General features: G+C 43.8%; 1 protein-coding gene across 4 annotated transcripts in view; it reads left to right on the top strand.

Moving 5' to 3' along the window:
* The window catches only part of tns3 (tensin 3), a 435,511-nt gene that overhangs the window by 224,968 nt on the left and 193,005 nt on the right, over positions 1 to 17,538 (top strand). Inside the window, exon 1 of one of the 4 annotated variants that reach the window (XM_078236685.1) lies at positions 1,290 to 1,393. The exons of the other annotated variants lie outside the window; for them this stretch is intronic. Within the exon in view, the coding sequence (XP_078092811.1) occupies positions 1,370 to 1,393 (24 nt within the window). The 5' untranslated portion in view covers positions 1,290 to 1,369. Of the gene's footprint in view, positions 1 to 1,289; positions 1,394 to 17,538 lie in introns of those variants that run through there. 4 annotated transcript variants of the gene reach the window in all.

Genomic DNA, 17,538 nt, shown 5'->3' with positions numbered 1-17,538 from the left:
GGGGCAGGCCTCCATGAACTGCCACAGCTGGTACCAAGATTAAACCTATGCCATTGGATGAATTCTGCATCACACTCTAGCTATCTAACCAACTAGAAGGCCGTTTCGGTATAAGGCTACATGATTAATGTATAAACTTTGCAAATATCCTAATGATAGACAGGCTTTCTGATTTAAACTGAAACATCCTAATAAAAGTACCTAATAGATTTATTATGAAACGCTTGCTTGTGAATGACGCAAACTCTCGATTAATCCTGTCAATTTACACTTTGCTTAAGAGTGAATGTGCACAGGGCTTGTGTTGGATTTTACTGGTGAAGTTGTGCTATTTCTCAGCACAGAACACGGGAAGCACCCGCTGCTTTGTTTTGCAGGGTTAGTTAAAGCACTTCTGCTCAAGGTCGCTGTGTGTTCCCATGGAAGGTTAGGCCATTCAATATGAGGGATCAAGGTCAGCCCATGATCCGCAAAAAAATCACTCCAGGGTCTCTAGTACAAGCCCCGAATCGGAATCCAGGAATAAGGATCCATCCTGTTCAAAGCAGGAGTGCTGGCGACCAATTTGGGGACTGAGTCGACTGTTGAGTTCGGTGGGAATTGGAAGCCAGTATAACTTGTAGTTTACAAATGTTGGTCTGTATACTCTGCGGCTTTCAACGTAACTTTTGTCCCAAAAACAATGTGGAGGGGGAGAGAAGAGGATACAATAGTGACTTTTAGGGGGCGTCTTGACAAATACATGAATAGGATGGGAATAGAGGGATATGGTCCCCGGAAGGGTAGGGGGTTTTACTTCAGTTGGACAGCATGGTCGGTGCAGGCTTGGAGGGCCGGAGGGCCGAAGGGCCTGTTTCTGAGCTGTAATTTTCTTTGTTCTTTGTTGGACTTCTGCTTTTAGAAATTAAGTTTTGCATTTTAGCCCGTTTGGGATAGCCTGTTGAAAATCCTGCTTCAAAGCCATGCTGGTAACAAACCAGATTCTTTGGGGGTGGCATTTTGACATGTGTGCCTCTGTATGTTTGTGTTAGCCATGTGGAAATGGCACACTGAGGGGCCAGGAACTGCCTTCAGAATTCCAAGTGAAGAATACCTTTGAGGGAAATGTGGAAAGGAAAGCATATTTATTTTATGTTTGCAATGTCAGTTCTCCATTCAAACACTTGAGGGTGCTCCTGCTATTGCATAATCTTGTTATTGGCAGTTTTCATACTTTTCAACCCTAAAGAGCCAATTTAAGCTGACTTGGTGACAGAGTGCTCCATCCCAAGCTCAGCGTGCATTCCAATTTGCACCACTCCGTGAGGCGCAACAAGTTATTTCTCCAGCCTGCAACTCCTGCTGCTGTAAGGTTGCACTTTCCACATTGATGCAACCCCATCCTGAGCAAAAGGTAAGCAGCAAAACTTCAGGGTCGAATGGCAAATGCTTATTGGTGCAATATCAATGAAGACACCGGAATAGTTTACAATATAGAAGGAGTCTTTCTGGCCGAAAGTGTCTGAACTAATCTCACTGCCCTGGTATCTCCCCATAGCCCTGAATGTTCCTCTGTTTTATGTTTATTGACTTTCCCTTGCAAGTTGCAATGGCCTCTGCACTGGCATGTTCTTTCTTGCACTAATACAGATGGATGTCAATGATACAGAAGCAGCTGGTTTAAAAAGTTCCATTAATGATTAAAAGTAGCTGACGTTTGGCTTAAAATGTCAGTCTTTGTGGCATCGCCCTATGGAATCACTTCTGCTTTGCGAGCAATTGAAACTACCAAGTTGAAAAAGAGAGGACAATTCAGATGAACCATGACCATAATAATGTTAATGCAGAGGGGACAAGAGTGTTTGTGATGGAGAGAAAAAGGCTAGAGGTGAAAGAAAGGTCGAAAGACTTGTCAGATTTGTCAGGGCGGCACGGTAGCACAGTGGTTAGCACTGCTGCTTCACAGCTCCAGGGTCCCGGGTTCGATTCCCGGCTCGGGTCACTGTCTGTGTGGAGTTTGCACATTCTCCTCGTGTCTACGTGGGTTTCCTCCGGGTGCTCCGGTTTCCTCCCACAGTCCAAAGATGTGTGGGTTAGGTTGATTGGCCAGGTTAAAAATTGCCCCTTAGAGTCCTGATGCGTAGGTTAGAGGGATTAGCGGGTAAATATGTGGGGGTAGGGCCTGGGTGGGATTGTGGTCGGTGCAGACTCGATGGGCCGAATGGCCTCCTTCTGCACTGTAGGGTTTCTATAATTTAAAAAAAATTTCATATCCTGGAGGAAGGTTAAACTTCTTTAAAAGGGGAAGGATGATCCCTTTGGTATACATCCTAGTATCTTTAATTTGTTACAATGTTTTCTTTACAGCTCTGTAGTAGATATTAAAGAACAGCATTGGTTGTTGCAGCCCAACTCACAAATTTGCATCAAGTAAAATTCAATGGGAGTCCTGATATAATTTCCTTTATTTTTAGCTCTCAATATTATTCCTTTTTTTTTAATCAGTCAAAGATGAGATGTGAAAGTTAGTAAACTGTGCTGCAAAGTAAGCTTTGTAAGCAATTGTATCTGAGCAGCTTTCAGTACAAGTTATGCACCTCCTATAATTGCAGAAAAGAAGAGTGGTGACAACACCTATCTCCATTCAAATGATAAGACCACGGGGAGCCTTGTTTTACATAGTAACATGCTCTCCACTGCCCCTTTGGAAGCAAGTGCCAGAGAACCAAATGAATGTTATGTTGCATTATGGCACTGTGTTCACTATGAATGTTTACCACATTTCATATTGTTCTGACTCAAGTTGCAAATCCTTTAGAACAATGATTTACTGATGGTTTGCAGGTGAATCATCTAATCAAATCAAACCAAAAGGACAAATATATGATCATAACTGATGATTAAAATAGTTCCGCCAGCTAATAATAGGATGACTGTGAAAGGAAAATTTGCTATTAGTTTTGATTTCCTGTTTGCTTCAATGTTTTTAATGGAATTGAATTTTGTTGCCCATCTTCATTGCCCTTTGTCTTGTAAAGGTGCATGGCCTTGGCTGTCCAAAGTCCAGATGGTGAAATATAGCACTGTTATGAAAAATATGATCAAAACCTTTGGCAATGGATGAAATTACAGAATATAATATTTCAGGACACTAGCACGATTTATAATTCTTTAGCTAACGAGCATGGGGGTCGGTTTCGGACAGAGTTGAGGAGGAACTTCTTCTCTCAGAGGGTGGTGAATCTCTGGAATTCTCTGCCCATTGAAGTGGTGGAGGCTACCTCGTTGAATATGTTTAAAGCACGGATAGATGGATTCCTGATCGGTAAGGGAATTAGGGGTTATAGGGATCAGGCGGGTAAGTGGAACTGATCCACTTCAGATCAGCCATGATCTTATTGAATGGCGGGGCAGGCTCGGGGGGCTAGATGGCCTACTCCTGCTCCTATTTCTTATGTTCTTATGCCATACAGTTGGATGTAATTAACCATGCATTTTCTGATTGCCTTCAAAACGTTGGTTCCCTGCTTAGTGGCGCAATGACAGGTTGAATATAATAGAATAGATGCACTAAATTTACACTGTTTTTCAATATGACACTGAAGCATGACCATTTCAATAGTTAGTTACCATAATATATCATAACTAATACTTGTGAATAAATTATAATTGATGCTATTATTATTTCCGGGATGGTCTATCATGGTTGTGTGTGCTTCATAAAGTATGGGGGACATTGTAGACCTATTGGGGGTGAAATTTGATGGTCCCTGGAATTGGGTGTGGGGAATCACAATGCACATTTAACTTGCTCCCATTAGCTGCAACACAGCATGCCAACTTTGCACCATCTGCTGTTGTAAAAGATTTCACTGTCTAGCCAGCAGTAACCGATTCCCGGCTTGGGTCACTGTCTGTGTGGAGTTTGCACATTCTCCTCGTGTCTGCGTGGGTTTCCTCCGGGTGCTCCGGTTTCCTCCCACAGTCCAAAGATGTGCGGGTTAGGTTGATTGGCCATGCTCAAATTGCCCCTTAGTGTCCTGGGATGTGTAGATTAGAGGGATTAGCAGGTAAAATATGTAGGGATATGGGGGTTAGGGCCTGGGTGGGATTGTGGTCGGTGCAGACTCGATGGGCCGAATGGCCTCTTTCTGTACTGTAGGGTTTCTATGATTTCTATGATTTCATATCTGCTGATTGTCCCCGTGCTTTGACATTCAATCTGCATCATGAGCGGCATTGGTTAAAAGTAGCCTGCACTGCTTCAAGGTTAACCTGATACTTTTTTAAGGAGCAAGTATATTGTGGCTACATCAGGAAGTGTAGGTAGTTGTGCCGGAAATAAATTTGACCTGTGAAATATTGAACAAACTCAGCGCTGACTCCCAAGATTTTCAGATGCTGCGGTGGAGGTTTGTGGCGGAGGTGGAGTGTGAGAGTGATGCCTTGTATCTGCAGGGGTCTGGAGGTCTTTTTGACAGGCACTCAGAAGGCAGTGGCAGCAGGGAGCCGTGGGGGACAATGCCAGGAGTTGAACCCTGAGGACTTGGACATAATACTGCAAGAAGTTTGATAACGTCAAATGAGAAGTCAATGTCAGTGAATGCATCATCTCCCTCCCCATCCCCATACATTAACATTACCCTTGTTCGCTTTTCAGAAGTCAAGCAGTGAATGAGCAACAAGGTGACAGTAATGCTGAACTTAAGAACATAAGAAATAGGGCAGAGGGAGACCATTTGGTCTTTTATTCCTGCTCTGCCATTCAGTCAAACCATCACTGACCTGATGTTGCCTTACCTCCATTTTCCTGCATGTCCCCCTTAACCCTCAATTGCCTTGTCAAAAAATCTTGTTCAAAAAATCCTTGTTCAAAAAATCTATCTCACTCAGCCTTAGACATATTCAATGACTCAGCCTCCAATTCTCAATGAGGGAGAGAATTGTAAAAACTACCGACCTCCTGATAGAAGAAATTAAGAAATTGCTCTTCAAGGCCACCTTAAATGGGAGACAAAGCTAGGTGGGAGGCTGAGAGGAGGATGCAGAGATGCTTCAGTGTGATTTGGACAAGCTGAGTGAGATGACAGATGCAGTATAATGTGGATAAAAGTGAGGTTATCCACTTTGGTAGCAAAAATAGGAAGGCAGATTATTATCTGAATAATTGAGAGAGAGGAATGTGCGAAGAGACCATTGTCTCCTCGTACACCAGTCACTGAAGGTAAACATGCAGGTGCAGCAAGCGGTAAAGAAGACAAATAGTATGTTGGCCTTCATAGCGAGAGGATTCGAGTACAGGAGCAGGGATGTCTTGCTGCAATTATATAGAGCCTTGGTGAGGCCACACCTGGAATATTGTGTGCAGTTTTGGTCTGCTTATCTGAGGAAGGATGTCCTTGCTATAGAGGGAGTACAACAAAGCTTTACCAGGTTGATTTCCTGAGATGGCAGGACTGACATATGAGGAAAGATTGATTCAGTTAGGATTGTATCCACTGGAATTCAGAAGAATAAGAGGGGATCTCATAGAAACCTATAAAATTCTAACAGGACTAGACAGGGTAGGTGCAGGAAGGATGTTCCCAATAGTGGGCGAGTCCAGAATCAGAGGTCATAGTCTAAGGATATGGGGTTTTAGGATCGAGGTGAGGGGAATTTTCTTCACCCAGAAAATTGTAAGCCTGTGAAATTCGCCACCACAGAAAGCAGTTGAGGCCAAAACATTGTGGCCTGAATTCTCCGATGTCATTCACCCTGCCACCACTGCCAGCGAGAACAGAGCAACAGCTAAATCTCCATTCATAGTGCGGGACCAGATAATCTCGGCTTCAGGTGAGATGGAGAATCCCGGCCAGTATGTTTTCAAGATGGAGTTAGATATAATGCTTGGGATGAAGGCGGTCACAGGATATAGGGGCAAGATGGGATCAGGCCGTTGAGTTGGATGATCAACCATGATCATAATGAATGGCAGAGCAGATTTCTAGGGCCGGATGGCCTAATCCTGCTCCTGTTTTCTATGTTTCTAGCCCTTTTTTAAAATATTGTGCTTCCTGGTTTGAGACCCCCCCCCGCCACCCACCCACCCACCCACCCACACAAGGGAAAACATTCTCTCAACATCTTCTGTCAAATTCTCTCAGAATCTTCCCTGTTTCAGGAAGATCACCTTGCATTCTTCTAAACACCATAAGAATATGGGTTCAACCTTTCTTCATAAGACAACCCCTTCATCCCAGGAATCAGCCGAGTGAATCTTCTCTGAACTGCCTCCAATGCAAATGTGGCCCTCCTTCACAAGGCAACCAAAATTACACACAGCATTTTTCTGGGTCTTGCCAATGCCCTGTACAGGTAGCACTGGACATCCCTACTTCTACATTCCATTCCCTTTGCAATAATGGCCAGCAATCCATTTGTCTTCCTGATTATTTGCTGCACCCGCATGCAGACTTTTGTGATTCATTTACAAGCACTCCCATGTCCTGCTCTCTTCTAGCAGCATGAAAGTGAACGACAAGTCCACTTGTGGATCCAACCATGAAACAGTGCCTGGCCGATGTTGCCGTGTAAGTCGCTTCCCTCCTTTAGAGTGAAAGGTCAGACTGCTGCCATTATAGTTGTAGATTTTAATGTGCAAAGGGGCTTTCACGGTATCATAACATGCAGCACCTTGTCATCCAGAACATTGCTTATTCCCTCGAGTGTATGCTGACCTGGGGTACTGTGTACATTTAGCTGAGGGACACAGGCACAGCCTTGTGAAAGCTGCATTGGCTCGATGGAGTATGAACCTGCTGTCCTACCTCAGAGGATAGAATTTGTCCTCTCACTCCTAACAGGGTGAAGGTAAGGTGTGGCTCTGTTAGAGAATGAAGAATTGCAGTTATAGTTATAAGAACATAAGTGAGAACAGGCATAGGCCATTCAGCTGCTCGAGCCTGCATCGTCATTCAAAAAGATCATGATTGATTTACCACAGGTTGACCTTTCTCATGTCCCTTGATTCCCTTCGTATCCAAAAATCTGCTGATCTCTATTCTGAATGTACTCAACAACTGAGTATTCACAGCTCTATGTGGTAGAGAATTCCAAAGGTTCGCAATGGAATCACAGAATAGAATCACTACAGTGGAGAAGGAGGCCATTCGGCCCATCGAAGCTGCACTGACAACAATCCCCTATCCCCGTAACCCGATGTATTTACCCTGCTAGACTCCCTTACACTAAGGGGCAATTTACCATGGCCAATCCAGCTAACCTGTACATTTTTGAAGTGTGGCAGGAAACTGGAGCACCCGGAGGAAACCCACACAGACACGGAGATCTTGTATATTTCAATAAGATCACCTCTCATTCTTCTAAACTCCAAAGGGTATAGACCCAACTGGCTCAATGTTTCTTCATCAGCCCCTCATCCCAGGAATGAGTTGATTGAACCTTTTCTGAACTGCTTCTTATGCGGTTATATAATTTTTCAAATAAGGAGACCAAATTCAAAATTACGAGTCCTGACAGCTACTCTGCTGAGCACTCGAGGACTTCTCAACAATGGAAGCAATATTTCAGTATGCCAGTTATCTGGTCCATCACATTTCATGTAGCAGTAAGGCTTTCACTGTCTGTGTGCTGCTCGCACATGTCAGGCGAGCATTAGCATTAGAGCCTTACGGTCAGTCGTTAACACTTGATGCCCAGTAGCTACATTTTGGTTTGTCTTAGTGGCTCAAACGTAACTGGTACAACAGACTATCTTGACCTGCAAGATTCTCTGCCTATTTTTGACACCAGTTAAAGTTATTTTTTTTTCTCGTCACAAGTAGGCTTACATTAACATGGCAATGGGGTTACTCTGAAAATCCCCTCGTCGCCACACTCCGGCACCTATTCGGGTACACTGAGGGATAATTTAGCATGGCAGTGTTTCATAACCAGCATGGACTTTTCAGACTGAGAGAGAAAACTGGAGCACCTAGAGGAAACCCACGCAGACACAGGAAGAACCTGTAGACTCCGCACAGACACTGACCCAAGCTGGGAATCAAACCCTGGTCCCAGGCACTGTGAGGCAGCAGTACTAACCACCATGCTACCGATGTTGAGGGAGTGAAATCACTTTGGGTTCCAGCCGAAGACAGTTGTCATGAGTTGCCTACAAGGCAAAGCAAGTGCAGTCAGTTTGCAACATGGGGAAACCTGCAGTCCTAATGAAATGTGATGGTCAATTTGCCTGATTCTCTTGCGAACAAGAAGATATAATATCAGTGGCCCTCAGTGAATAGTTTGTGTCAGTAAACATCCTGATGCAACAATGCAAGATATTGCAAATACTTCCAGCACCATATTGAAAGTAGCCACTACAGTTATTGACATTGAAGTCCTTGCCCTGCTCTGAGGTTGAAGCTGTGGCTGCAGCAGGTGACAGATTTCTGTGTTGATGTCCTTGCTGAAGCACAGACATTGCACACGTTTTTTCTCACAGAGGCTCAGACAGGAGAGTTGCTCTCTGAGCATCCTGAGCAGATGTAGCCACCTGCTGAGAGCCCTTTCCCACCACTTCCTTCCAGCGGCCTGCTGTGCTTCGCACGGCTTCTGTTTATTCTTTCTATTATGCTTTAGTCTAAGGTGACTGACAACTAGTGCACCCATGTCTGGAAGCAACTGATTTGTGCAGAAGCCCTAAAATAAGAAAAGGCTCTGGCACACAATTCCCTGCAGACTTTTGCAACTTTATGCAACTAGAACACGAAACACTGTAAAATTAATGCAATGGCCAGAGGAGATCAACCAACAATTAACTTGTAAACTGTTGATCCCTTTGAATCTTTCCTGCTGCTGAATGTGTGTTCAACTGCGGGAAGTAATAAGAGAACATTAGTTGGAGCTTTGAGCTCCAAAATACCAGTGTTGGTGTCACATAAGCAATGCATGCTGATTGGTATCAGGATCTGCCTGACTGTGATGGCTGTTAACTATGTGTTAATGTCCTCACCAATAAGGCATCTGGCATGACTCGCCCCAAACATGTGTATGCATACCATAGATGCTGTGTTGGTCCACAAAAGGTACAATTAGTGCCCAAACAATGGGCTCTACCCACCCCAATATTGTGTCATGATTGTTTAATAAAAGACCCTGGTATAACTTCAGTACAGGTGGGAAGATTATGTTGATGTTTAATTGAATGCAGTTGTTGGAGTAAACTCAAAATTAAAGGATACAAGATACCTGGCATTAAATGGACTCTGGGAAAATACATTAAGATATGCTGACTTGGGCACAGACATTGCACAACGAGTTAAATTCTGTTAGTGTCTAAATTACTGCAGGAAATAAATCCGACCTTGAGGCACCTTAGCTTGAGATAAAGCAGAACCAAAACAATGAGTTTTTGTAACGAGATCAGTCGTTGAAGGGGGGCATAAATGTATCTACTCTATGTATAACGATGTGCTAACGGCCAATGTCCGTACTTGTCCATTATTTGAAAATGTATAAATGATGCTCAACTGCCATTTTAAAGTTGAGAAGGTGACTGCGTGCACTGCGGAGTGCCCAGCACTTCTCCCAAAGCTTTGTCCGATAAACTGCATGTTGAATCTTCAGATCTGACTCCGAGTGGTGAATTTCCCACAACACAGTTTATTGGTGTCTCAAGGCACCAAGAATAGACCAACAATAGTTGTTGTGATATGGCAGTTGATATTTATAGGAGTTTACCATCCATTAATCCTTTGAGAGGAGAGAGGAGTTGAGGGAAACACCAGGTGGAGCATTGAGTTAAGTACTCTTTTATAATTTAGGAGTTCGTAGCTAATCTGAACTAATTGGATGAAAGTCTTCTCATCTTACATGAAATGAACTTGAGATGCATAATCCAATGTTAGATGTGAGTTAATTAGTCAGTCTCTTTCAGAAAAGCCAGAAGAATGGTGATGTAGGGAGGACATTCCTCAGTGCATTGTGTGAATGTTTAAGATAGCAACAATAGTTCCAACGTATGCCTGAAGATTAAATATTTGATTGCATTTGAGAACTTTCAGAGTGTTGTATGTCTGTGGGTGGAGCAGGATTAGGTCATTCAACTCCTTGTTGACCCTGTTCCACGATTTGGTTAGATTATGGCTGCTCACTACATGAATAACATTTACCTGCCTTAGTTCCATTTTGCTCAATACAGCTAAGCAACAAAAGCCTTATCAGAGTTTTGAAATGTTCAACTGACCCAGCCTCGATAACGTATTGACAGGGAAGTTTCAATCTGTTGAAGACGTGCTTTCTCACATCACTCCTGAATGGCCCAGCTAGCCCCAATTTTAAGGTTGTCTCCTTTGTTCTGGATGCCTCCACAAGAGAAATTAGTTTCTCTCCATGCTACTAAATCCTATAATCATCTTAAAACTCTCAATTAGATCATCTCCTAATCTTCTGCGCTCAGGAAATGCATGCTTTATCTGTGCAGCCTATCCTCATAATTTATCCATTTTAGCCCTGGTGTTACTCTGGTGAATCTGCACTGCATTCCATTTAAGGTCAGTATGTTGTTCCTGAAGTAGTGGCCAGAACTGAATGCAATATTTGGGATACAGTTTCAAATGTATGAAATGATTCGGATTAAAAGGATACATATAGTTTCAGAAATAGAAATTCTACAATGAAAATACTTTTACAATTGCAGCAGAGAATTGCTGTCTAAGACCTAGTGCAACGGGAACAAGGAAAACATATTGTTGGCACAGCATCATGGGTTTTGAATGAGTGATGTTTATCGATGCCCTATTAGCTAACTCACTATCTGTTACCAACCTTCTGCTAAGAATAAGTCACGTGAATTTGTAAAATATTTGATTGAGGAACAGGAATCAAATGAACGCACTCAGCTGATTAGTGAAATCTAGAAGAGGTTCTTTTTCACTGGCACTCTTGGGCTGGGCCCAGTTACAGGAACTCACTCTTCCTGAAATTGCTGATGTGACCCTGAGTTCATGCTGCAGCAAGTAATCCAAGGACTGCAGTGCCAACTCTCTTCCCCTCCTCCCCCACCCCCCACACGGTTCAATTTTCTCTTATGGAAACTAGTGTTTAAGAACAGAAACATCATATACATTAGAAATAAGCGCCAGAGTAGGCCATGTAGCTCAGTAGGATTTTGGCTGATCCTTGACCTCCACTCCATTTTCCTGCTTGACCTGTGTATCCCCCAATTCCTGTAGAGTCCAAAAATCTATTGATCTCAGCCTTGAATGTAGTCAATAACTAACTGTGTACAATGCTGTGGAGTAGATTCCAAAGCTATACTGGTGTCGTGGCACAGAAAAAGAATTTCAACTTACTTTACCCTAATGACATTACTGTTTTAAAGTGAGTTACCGAATGGGTGACGAAATATTGAATACTATTATGGGCCAAATCTTCTGTGGCGTGGCAATCGCCATCGGATTGTCATTCCGCTTCCTATTTTCCACTACCTTAGAGTGAAACTCCGCAATTCCTGCTCGGGGTCTTACCTGGGCCTGCTGAGAACTGTTCAGCGTAGCTGCTCCGGGAGTCCTTCAGTGTGTTTGTGTATAGGAGCATCAGGGGAAACAAAGCCAGGCCTCTTTTATTCAGCACCAATTGCCTTTTTCCACAAGTTTAAATGTTCCAGCCATTTTGACAGGTTACGGAGAAAAGGTAAGGGGGGAGGGGGTAGGGGGGTGAGGGGGTGGTTAGACAGTGTGTGGAAGCCGGTTGGGAGGGGTAGACAGGTGCTGGTGGGAGCTAGTCAGGGGAGGAGGGCAAATAGTTGGGCAAATAGTTAGAGGGCTGGTTGGGGAAGAGGGTCTGGTCGGGAGAGGGGATTTTATCAGGGAGGGAGTTCTGGTTGGTGAGGGGCTAGTCAGGGCAAGTTGGGTTGTGGGGACAAATGGGGGTGTGTTAGATGGGGAGTGGGGGCTAGTCAGGGGTTGGGGGTTTAATGGTATAGTCACCTAGGAGTTGGAACTAGCTTTTAATGCTTCTAACATTTACTGGGTAGTTATTCTGCTGAGTAAGTCAGAAAGCCTTTCACTTTAAATCAGAGTTTTGGAGAGTTCCAGATGTTGGATGGTTACCCAAAAGAAGTTGAAACTCCCCAGGCAATCCCCCTACCCTGACTCCAGCCTGTCCCCATTGTCAAATTATCATCGAATGGCACTGCTGGGCAGGAGGTGTGTTCACGATGTTGGCAAATCTCCCAACTTGCAATGCCCAACTCAAGGAGGGAAATCGTGATTGCACCTGCATGGTTGAACATGGAAATCCAGGGACTGCTTTCGGGGGGGTATCCTGTTGCTGCGCAGAGTGTGCTGATGCAGTCATCGCAAACTAGAAATCAGTGATCTAATGTCAACATCAAGCATTAAACAGTATTCCTCCTAAAAAAATGAATGAAAATGTATAAGCCATGTTCAGTTGGGAGTAACTGAGTATTTAATGGGATGAGATTGGGGGAACGGTGGCTTGGTAGCAGTGTTGCTGGACTAGTAATCCAGAGGCCCCGACGAATGCTTTGGAGACACCAGTGGGCAAGTGTGATGCCATCTACAGAGAAAGACAAATCTAAATCAGTAAATGAAGACAAGAGGGTTGGTTGGACAAGTGGGAATGATTAAAAAGAACATACACAAGATCCTCAGCTTCATTGATAGAGGCATAGAATACAAAGATCATTATTGGATTGCGGATGTGGTTCCTATTTTCAAGAAGGGGAATAGGGATAGCCCAGGAAATTACCGACCGGTGAGTCTAACCTCAGTGGTTGGTAAGCTGATGGAGAAGATCCTGAGGGACAGGATTTATGAGCATTTAGAGAGGTTTAGTATGCTCAAGAACACTCAGCACGGCTTTGTCAAAGGCAGATCGTGCCTTACGAGCCTGGTGGAGTTCTTTGAAAATGTGACTAAACACATTGATGAAGGGAAAGTGGTAGATGTGGTTTATATGGATTTTAGCAAGGCGTTCGACAAGGTCCCCCATGCAAGGCTTCTAGAAAAAGTGAGAGGGCATGGGATCCAAGGTGCTGCTGCCCTGTGGATTCAGAACCGGCATGGTGTTTGCTACCAAATAAACCTGTTGGACTTTAACCTGGTGTTGTTAAAACTCTTACGTTGCCCAAAGGAGGCAGAGAGTCTGTATAGATGGGTCTTTTTCTAAATGGAGGTCGGTCATCAGTGGTGTGCCTCAAGGATTTGTTCTGGGACCCTTGCTGTTTGTCATTTTCATAAATGACCTGGATGAGGAAGTGGAGGGATGGGTTTGTAAGTTTGCCGACAACACGAAGGTTGGTGGGGTTGTGGATAGTCTGGAGGGATGTCAGAAGTTACAGAGGGACATAGATAGGATGCAAGACTGACCGGAGAAGTGGCAGATGGACTTCAACCCAGATAAATGCGTAGTGGTCCATTTTGGCAGGTCAAATGGGATGAAGGAGTACAATATAAAGGGAAAGACTCTTAGTACTGTAGAGGATCAGAAGGACCTTGGGGTCCGGGTCCATAGGACTCTCAAAATCGGCCCCGCAGGTGTAGGAGGTGGTTAAGAAGGCGTATGGTGTGCTGGCCTTTATCAATCAAGGGATTGAGTTTAGGAGTCCGGGGATAATGATGTAGCTATATAAGACCCTCGTCAGAACCCACTTGGAGTACTGTGCTCAGTTCTGGTCGCCTCATTACAGGAAGGATGTGGAAAAGATTGAAAGGGTGCAGAGGAGATTTACAAGGATGTTGCCTGGATTGAGTGGCATGCTTTATGAGGATAGACTGAGGGAGCTCGGTCTTTTTTCCTTGGAGAGACGTAGGATGAGAGGAGACCTAATAGAGGTATATAAGATGTTGAGAGGCATAGATCGGGTGGACTCTCAGAGGCTTTTTCCCAGGGTGGAAATGGCTGCTACGAGAGGACACAGGTTTAAGGTGCTGGGGGGGGGCGGGGGGGTTAGGTACAGGGGAAATGTTAGGGGTAAGTTTTTCACAGAGGGTGGTGGGCGAGTGGAATCGGCTGCCGTCAGTGGTGGTGGAGGCAAACTCAATAGGGTCTTTTAAGCGACTCCTGGATGAGAACATGGGACTTAATAGGATGGAGGGTTATAGGTAGGCCTAGAAGGTAGGGATATGTTCGGCACAACTTGTGGGGCCGAAGGGCCTGTTTGTGCTGTAGTTTTTCTATGTTTCTATTATGCTAAACTTTAAAAAAGAAAACACTCGTGCTAAAGTGAGAATCGTGTAGCCAATTCTGGGCATCACACTTTGAGAAGGATGTCAAAGCTTTGGAAAGAGAGCACAAAACAGTTTACCAAGCCAGAGATGAGGGCGTTTGGTGACCTGGATCGATCTGAAAAGTTGGTGTTGTTTCCCTTGGAGCAGAGAAGATTAAGGGGAGAGTTAATAGTGTTCAAAATGTGTGAAATGTTTTGATAGAAAACATAAGGAGAAATTGTTTCCAGTTGCAGATGGGTTGGTCACCATGTGACATGGATTTAAGGTGATTGACAGAAACAACCAGAAATGATATGAGAAAATGTTTTTAACACCGTGAGTTATGATCTAGATTGTATTTTCTGAACATATGGAAGGAAATTAAACAGATTCAAAAGATAGTTGGATAATTACTTGAAGTGGGAAACATTGCGGCGCGACGGGGAGAGATTAGGGAGTGTGATTAATTGGATAGCTCTTTCAGAGAGCCAAAGGCATAATGGATCAAATGGCTTCCTTCTGTGCGGTATCGTTCTCTGGTTGTATAGTTGTACAATACTTCCTTGTGGCAGACAAGGGCTTATGGAGGAGTAAAAGGTTTTTTGGTGTCCATGTACACAAATCACTTAAAAACTAATGCACAAGTGATCAAAAAGGCAAGTGGAATATTAGCCCTTATCTCAATAGGGTTGGAACCCACAAGTGAAGAATTGATCTCCCACTTGTATCAAGCTTTGAACAGACTTTCGGTCAAGGATTCCTGCTTTCAGTTTTAGGCACCAATCCTCTGGAAAGATATATTGCTCTTGGAGGTTGTACAGTGATGTTATATTTCTTGGAGTTGAACACATTTAGTGATGATCGAATCACGGTACTCAAAACGATAATGATTTGGTTGGGTAGATGCAGAGAATTTCTTTTGGAGGAGGAATCCAGATCTAGAGCTATAAAATAACATTAGAGTAAGGTCATTTAAGAGTGAAATCACAACGTACTTTTTAAACATAGAATCATAGGAGACTAAGATATCTAGAGTTTTGTGAGGTAAGGATATGGGGGACAGGGGGGAGGATAGTGCAATAATGGAAACTTTTGTATTTCGTTGATGCATATTTTCAAGACCTCACCAAATTCTCCATACAAATTTATGATCTTTAGCCTGACAAAGAACAGTACAGCCACCAAGTCTGTGCTGACACAGATGCCTCTTTAATCTAATATTTTCTTGCCTCTACATGGTCCATATCCCTCTATTCCCTGCCTGTTCAAGTATCCATCCAGATATCCCTTAAATGTTGTTATAGAATCTGTTTCCATCACCTCCTCTGGCAGCGTGTTCCAGGCATTCACCACCCTCTGTGTGAAAAACTTGCCCCTTCCATCTCTTTTAAACTTTCCCCCCTCACTTTTAACTTATTGCCCCTGAGTAATTGACCCTCTGACCCTGGGAAAATGACGCTGATTATCCACTCTATCCAAGCCTGTCATAATCTTGTAAACGTCTATCAGGTTCCCCCTCATCCTCCAATGCTCCAGTGAAAACAATCTAAGTTTGTTCAACCTTCATGTCTCCAAACCAGGCAACATCCTAGTAAATCTCTTCTGCACCCTTTCCAATGCATCAACATCCTTCCGGTGGCGACCAGAATTGTACACAATACTCCAAATGCGGCCTAACCAAAGTCTTATACAGCTGCAATTCCTATATTCAACACCCCAACCGATGAAGGCCAGCATGCCATATGCCTTGTTGACCACCTTTCCCACCTGAGTTGCCACCTCCAGGGAACTGTAGATCTCCACACTTAGATCCCTCTGTATGCCAATATTCTAAGGGCTCTACCATTTACTGGAATTCAAGTCTTACCTGTTTTCTAATTGTAGATGCAGATGGCCATTTAGTTGAAATACAGGGAAGTCAAGTTGCTTATAACAATGTACCCCATTTCCAGGAAAGATGCAAAAAGCTCATGCAGTCACAGAGGGTGGGCAATATTCCTGTGGTAGGCTGAGCTTTCAAAAGAGTGGAGACTCTGGTATTTCACAATTGCATAAAAAGGAACTGTAAGATCATGTGATAGGCAGCAAGGGCATTGGCAAGGCAAGTGAAAAAAACTGCTTTTCACATCAATATATTTTGTTGGAACTAGACCTTCCGGAATGGAAATTAACTGCAGTTTACAAGGATCCTGTTTAACTGATTTAAGGTATGTGTTGTGTAGAAACTTATATTGTCATTTTGCTGCTTTCTGAAAAATTGAGATGTGTGGAACATTATCTGTATTTCTACACAAGGTTTGATTTTGATTTGATTTATTATTGTCATGTATACAGTGAAAAGTATTGTTCCTTGCACGCTATACAGACAAAGCATACCGTTCATAGAGAAGGAAACAAGAGAGTGCAGAATGTAGTGTCACAGTCATAGCTAGGGTGTAGAGAAAGATCAACTTAATGCAAGGTAAGTCCATTCAAAAGTCTGACAGCAGCAGGGAAGAAGCTGCTCTTGAGTTGGTTGGTACGTGACCTCAGACTTTTGTATCTTTTTCCCGACGGAAGAAGGTGGAAGAGAGAATGTCCGGAGTGTGTGGGGTCCGTAATTATGCTGGCTGCTTTGCCAAGGCAGCAGGAAGTGTGGACAAAGTCAATGAATGGGAAGCTAGTTTGCGTGATGGATTGGGCTACATTCATGACCTTTTGTAGTTCCTTGCGGTCTTGGGCAGAGCAGGAGCCAAAACAAGCTGTGATACAACCAAAAAGAATGCTTTCTATGGTGCATCTATAAAGGTTGGTGAGAGTCGCAGCTGACATGCCAAATTTCCTTAGTCTTCTGAGAAAGTAGAGGCGTTGGTGGGCTTTTTTAACCATAGTGTCGGCATGGGGGGACCAGGACAGGTTGTTGGTGATCTGGACACCTAAAGACTTGAAGCTCTTGACCCTTTCTACTTCGTCTCTATTGACGTAGACAGGGGCATGTTCTCCTCTACGCTTCCTGAAGTTGATGACAATCTCCTTCGTTTTGTTGACATTGAGGGAGAGATTATTGTTGCCGCACCAGTTCACCAGATTCTCTATCTCATTGCTGTGCTCTGTCTCGTCATTGTTTGAGATCCGACCCACTACGGTGGTGTCGTCAGCAAATGTGAAAATCGAATTGGAGGGGAATTTGGCCACACAGTCATAGGTGTATAAGAAGTATAGTAGGGGGCTGAGAACACAGCCTTGTGGGGCACCAGTGTTGAGGATGATTGTGGAGGTGGTGTTGTTGCCTATCCTTACTGATTGTGGTCTGTGAGTTAGGAAGTTCAGGATCCAGTCGCAGAGGGTGGTGCCGAGGTCCAGG

This window comes from Mustelus asterias, chromosome 2, assembly GCF_964213995.1.
Source record: "Mustelus asterias chromosome 2, sMusAst1.hap1.1, whole genome shotgun sequence".
Classification (NCBI taxonomy): Eukaryota; Metazoa; Chordata; class Chondrichthyes; order Carcharhiniformes; family Triakidae; genus Mustelus; species Mustelus asterias.
The sequence above is the reverse complement of the archived record's forward strand: the minus strand, read 5'-3'. Positions and strand labels throughout refer to the sequence as shown.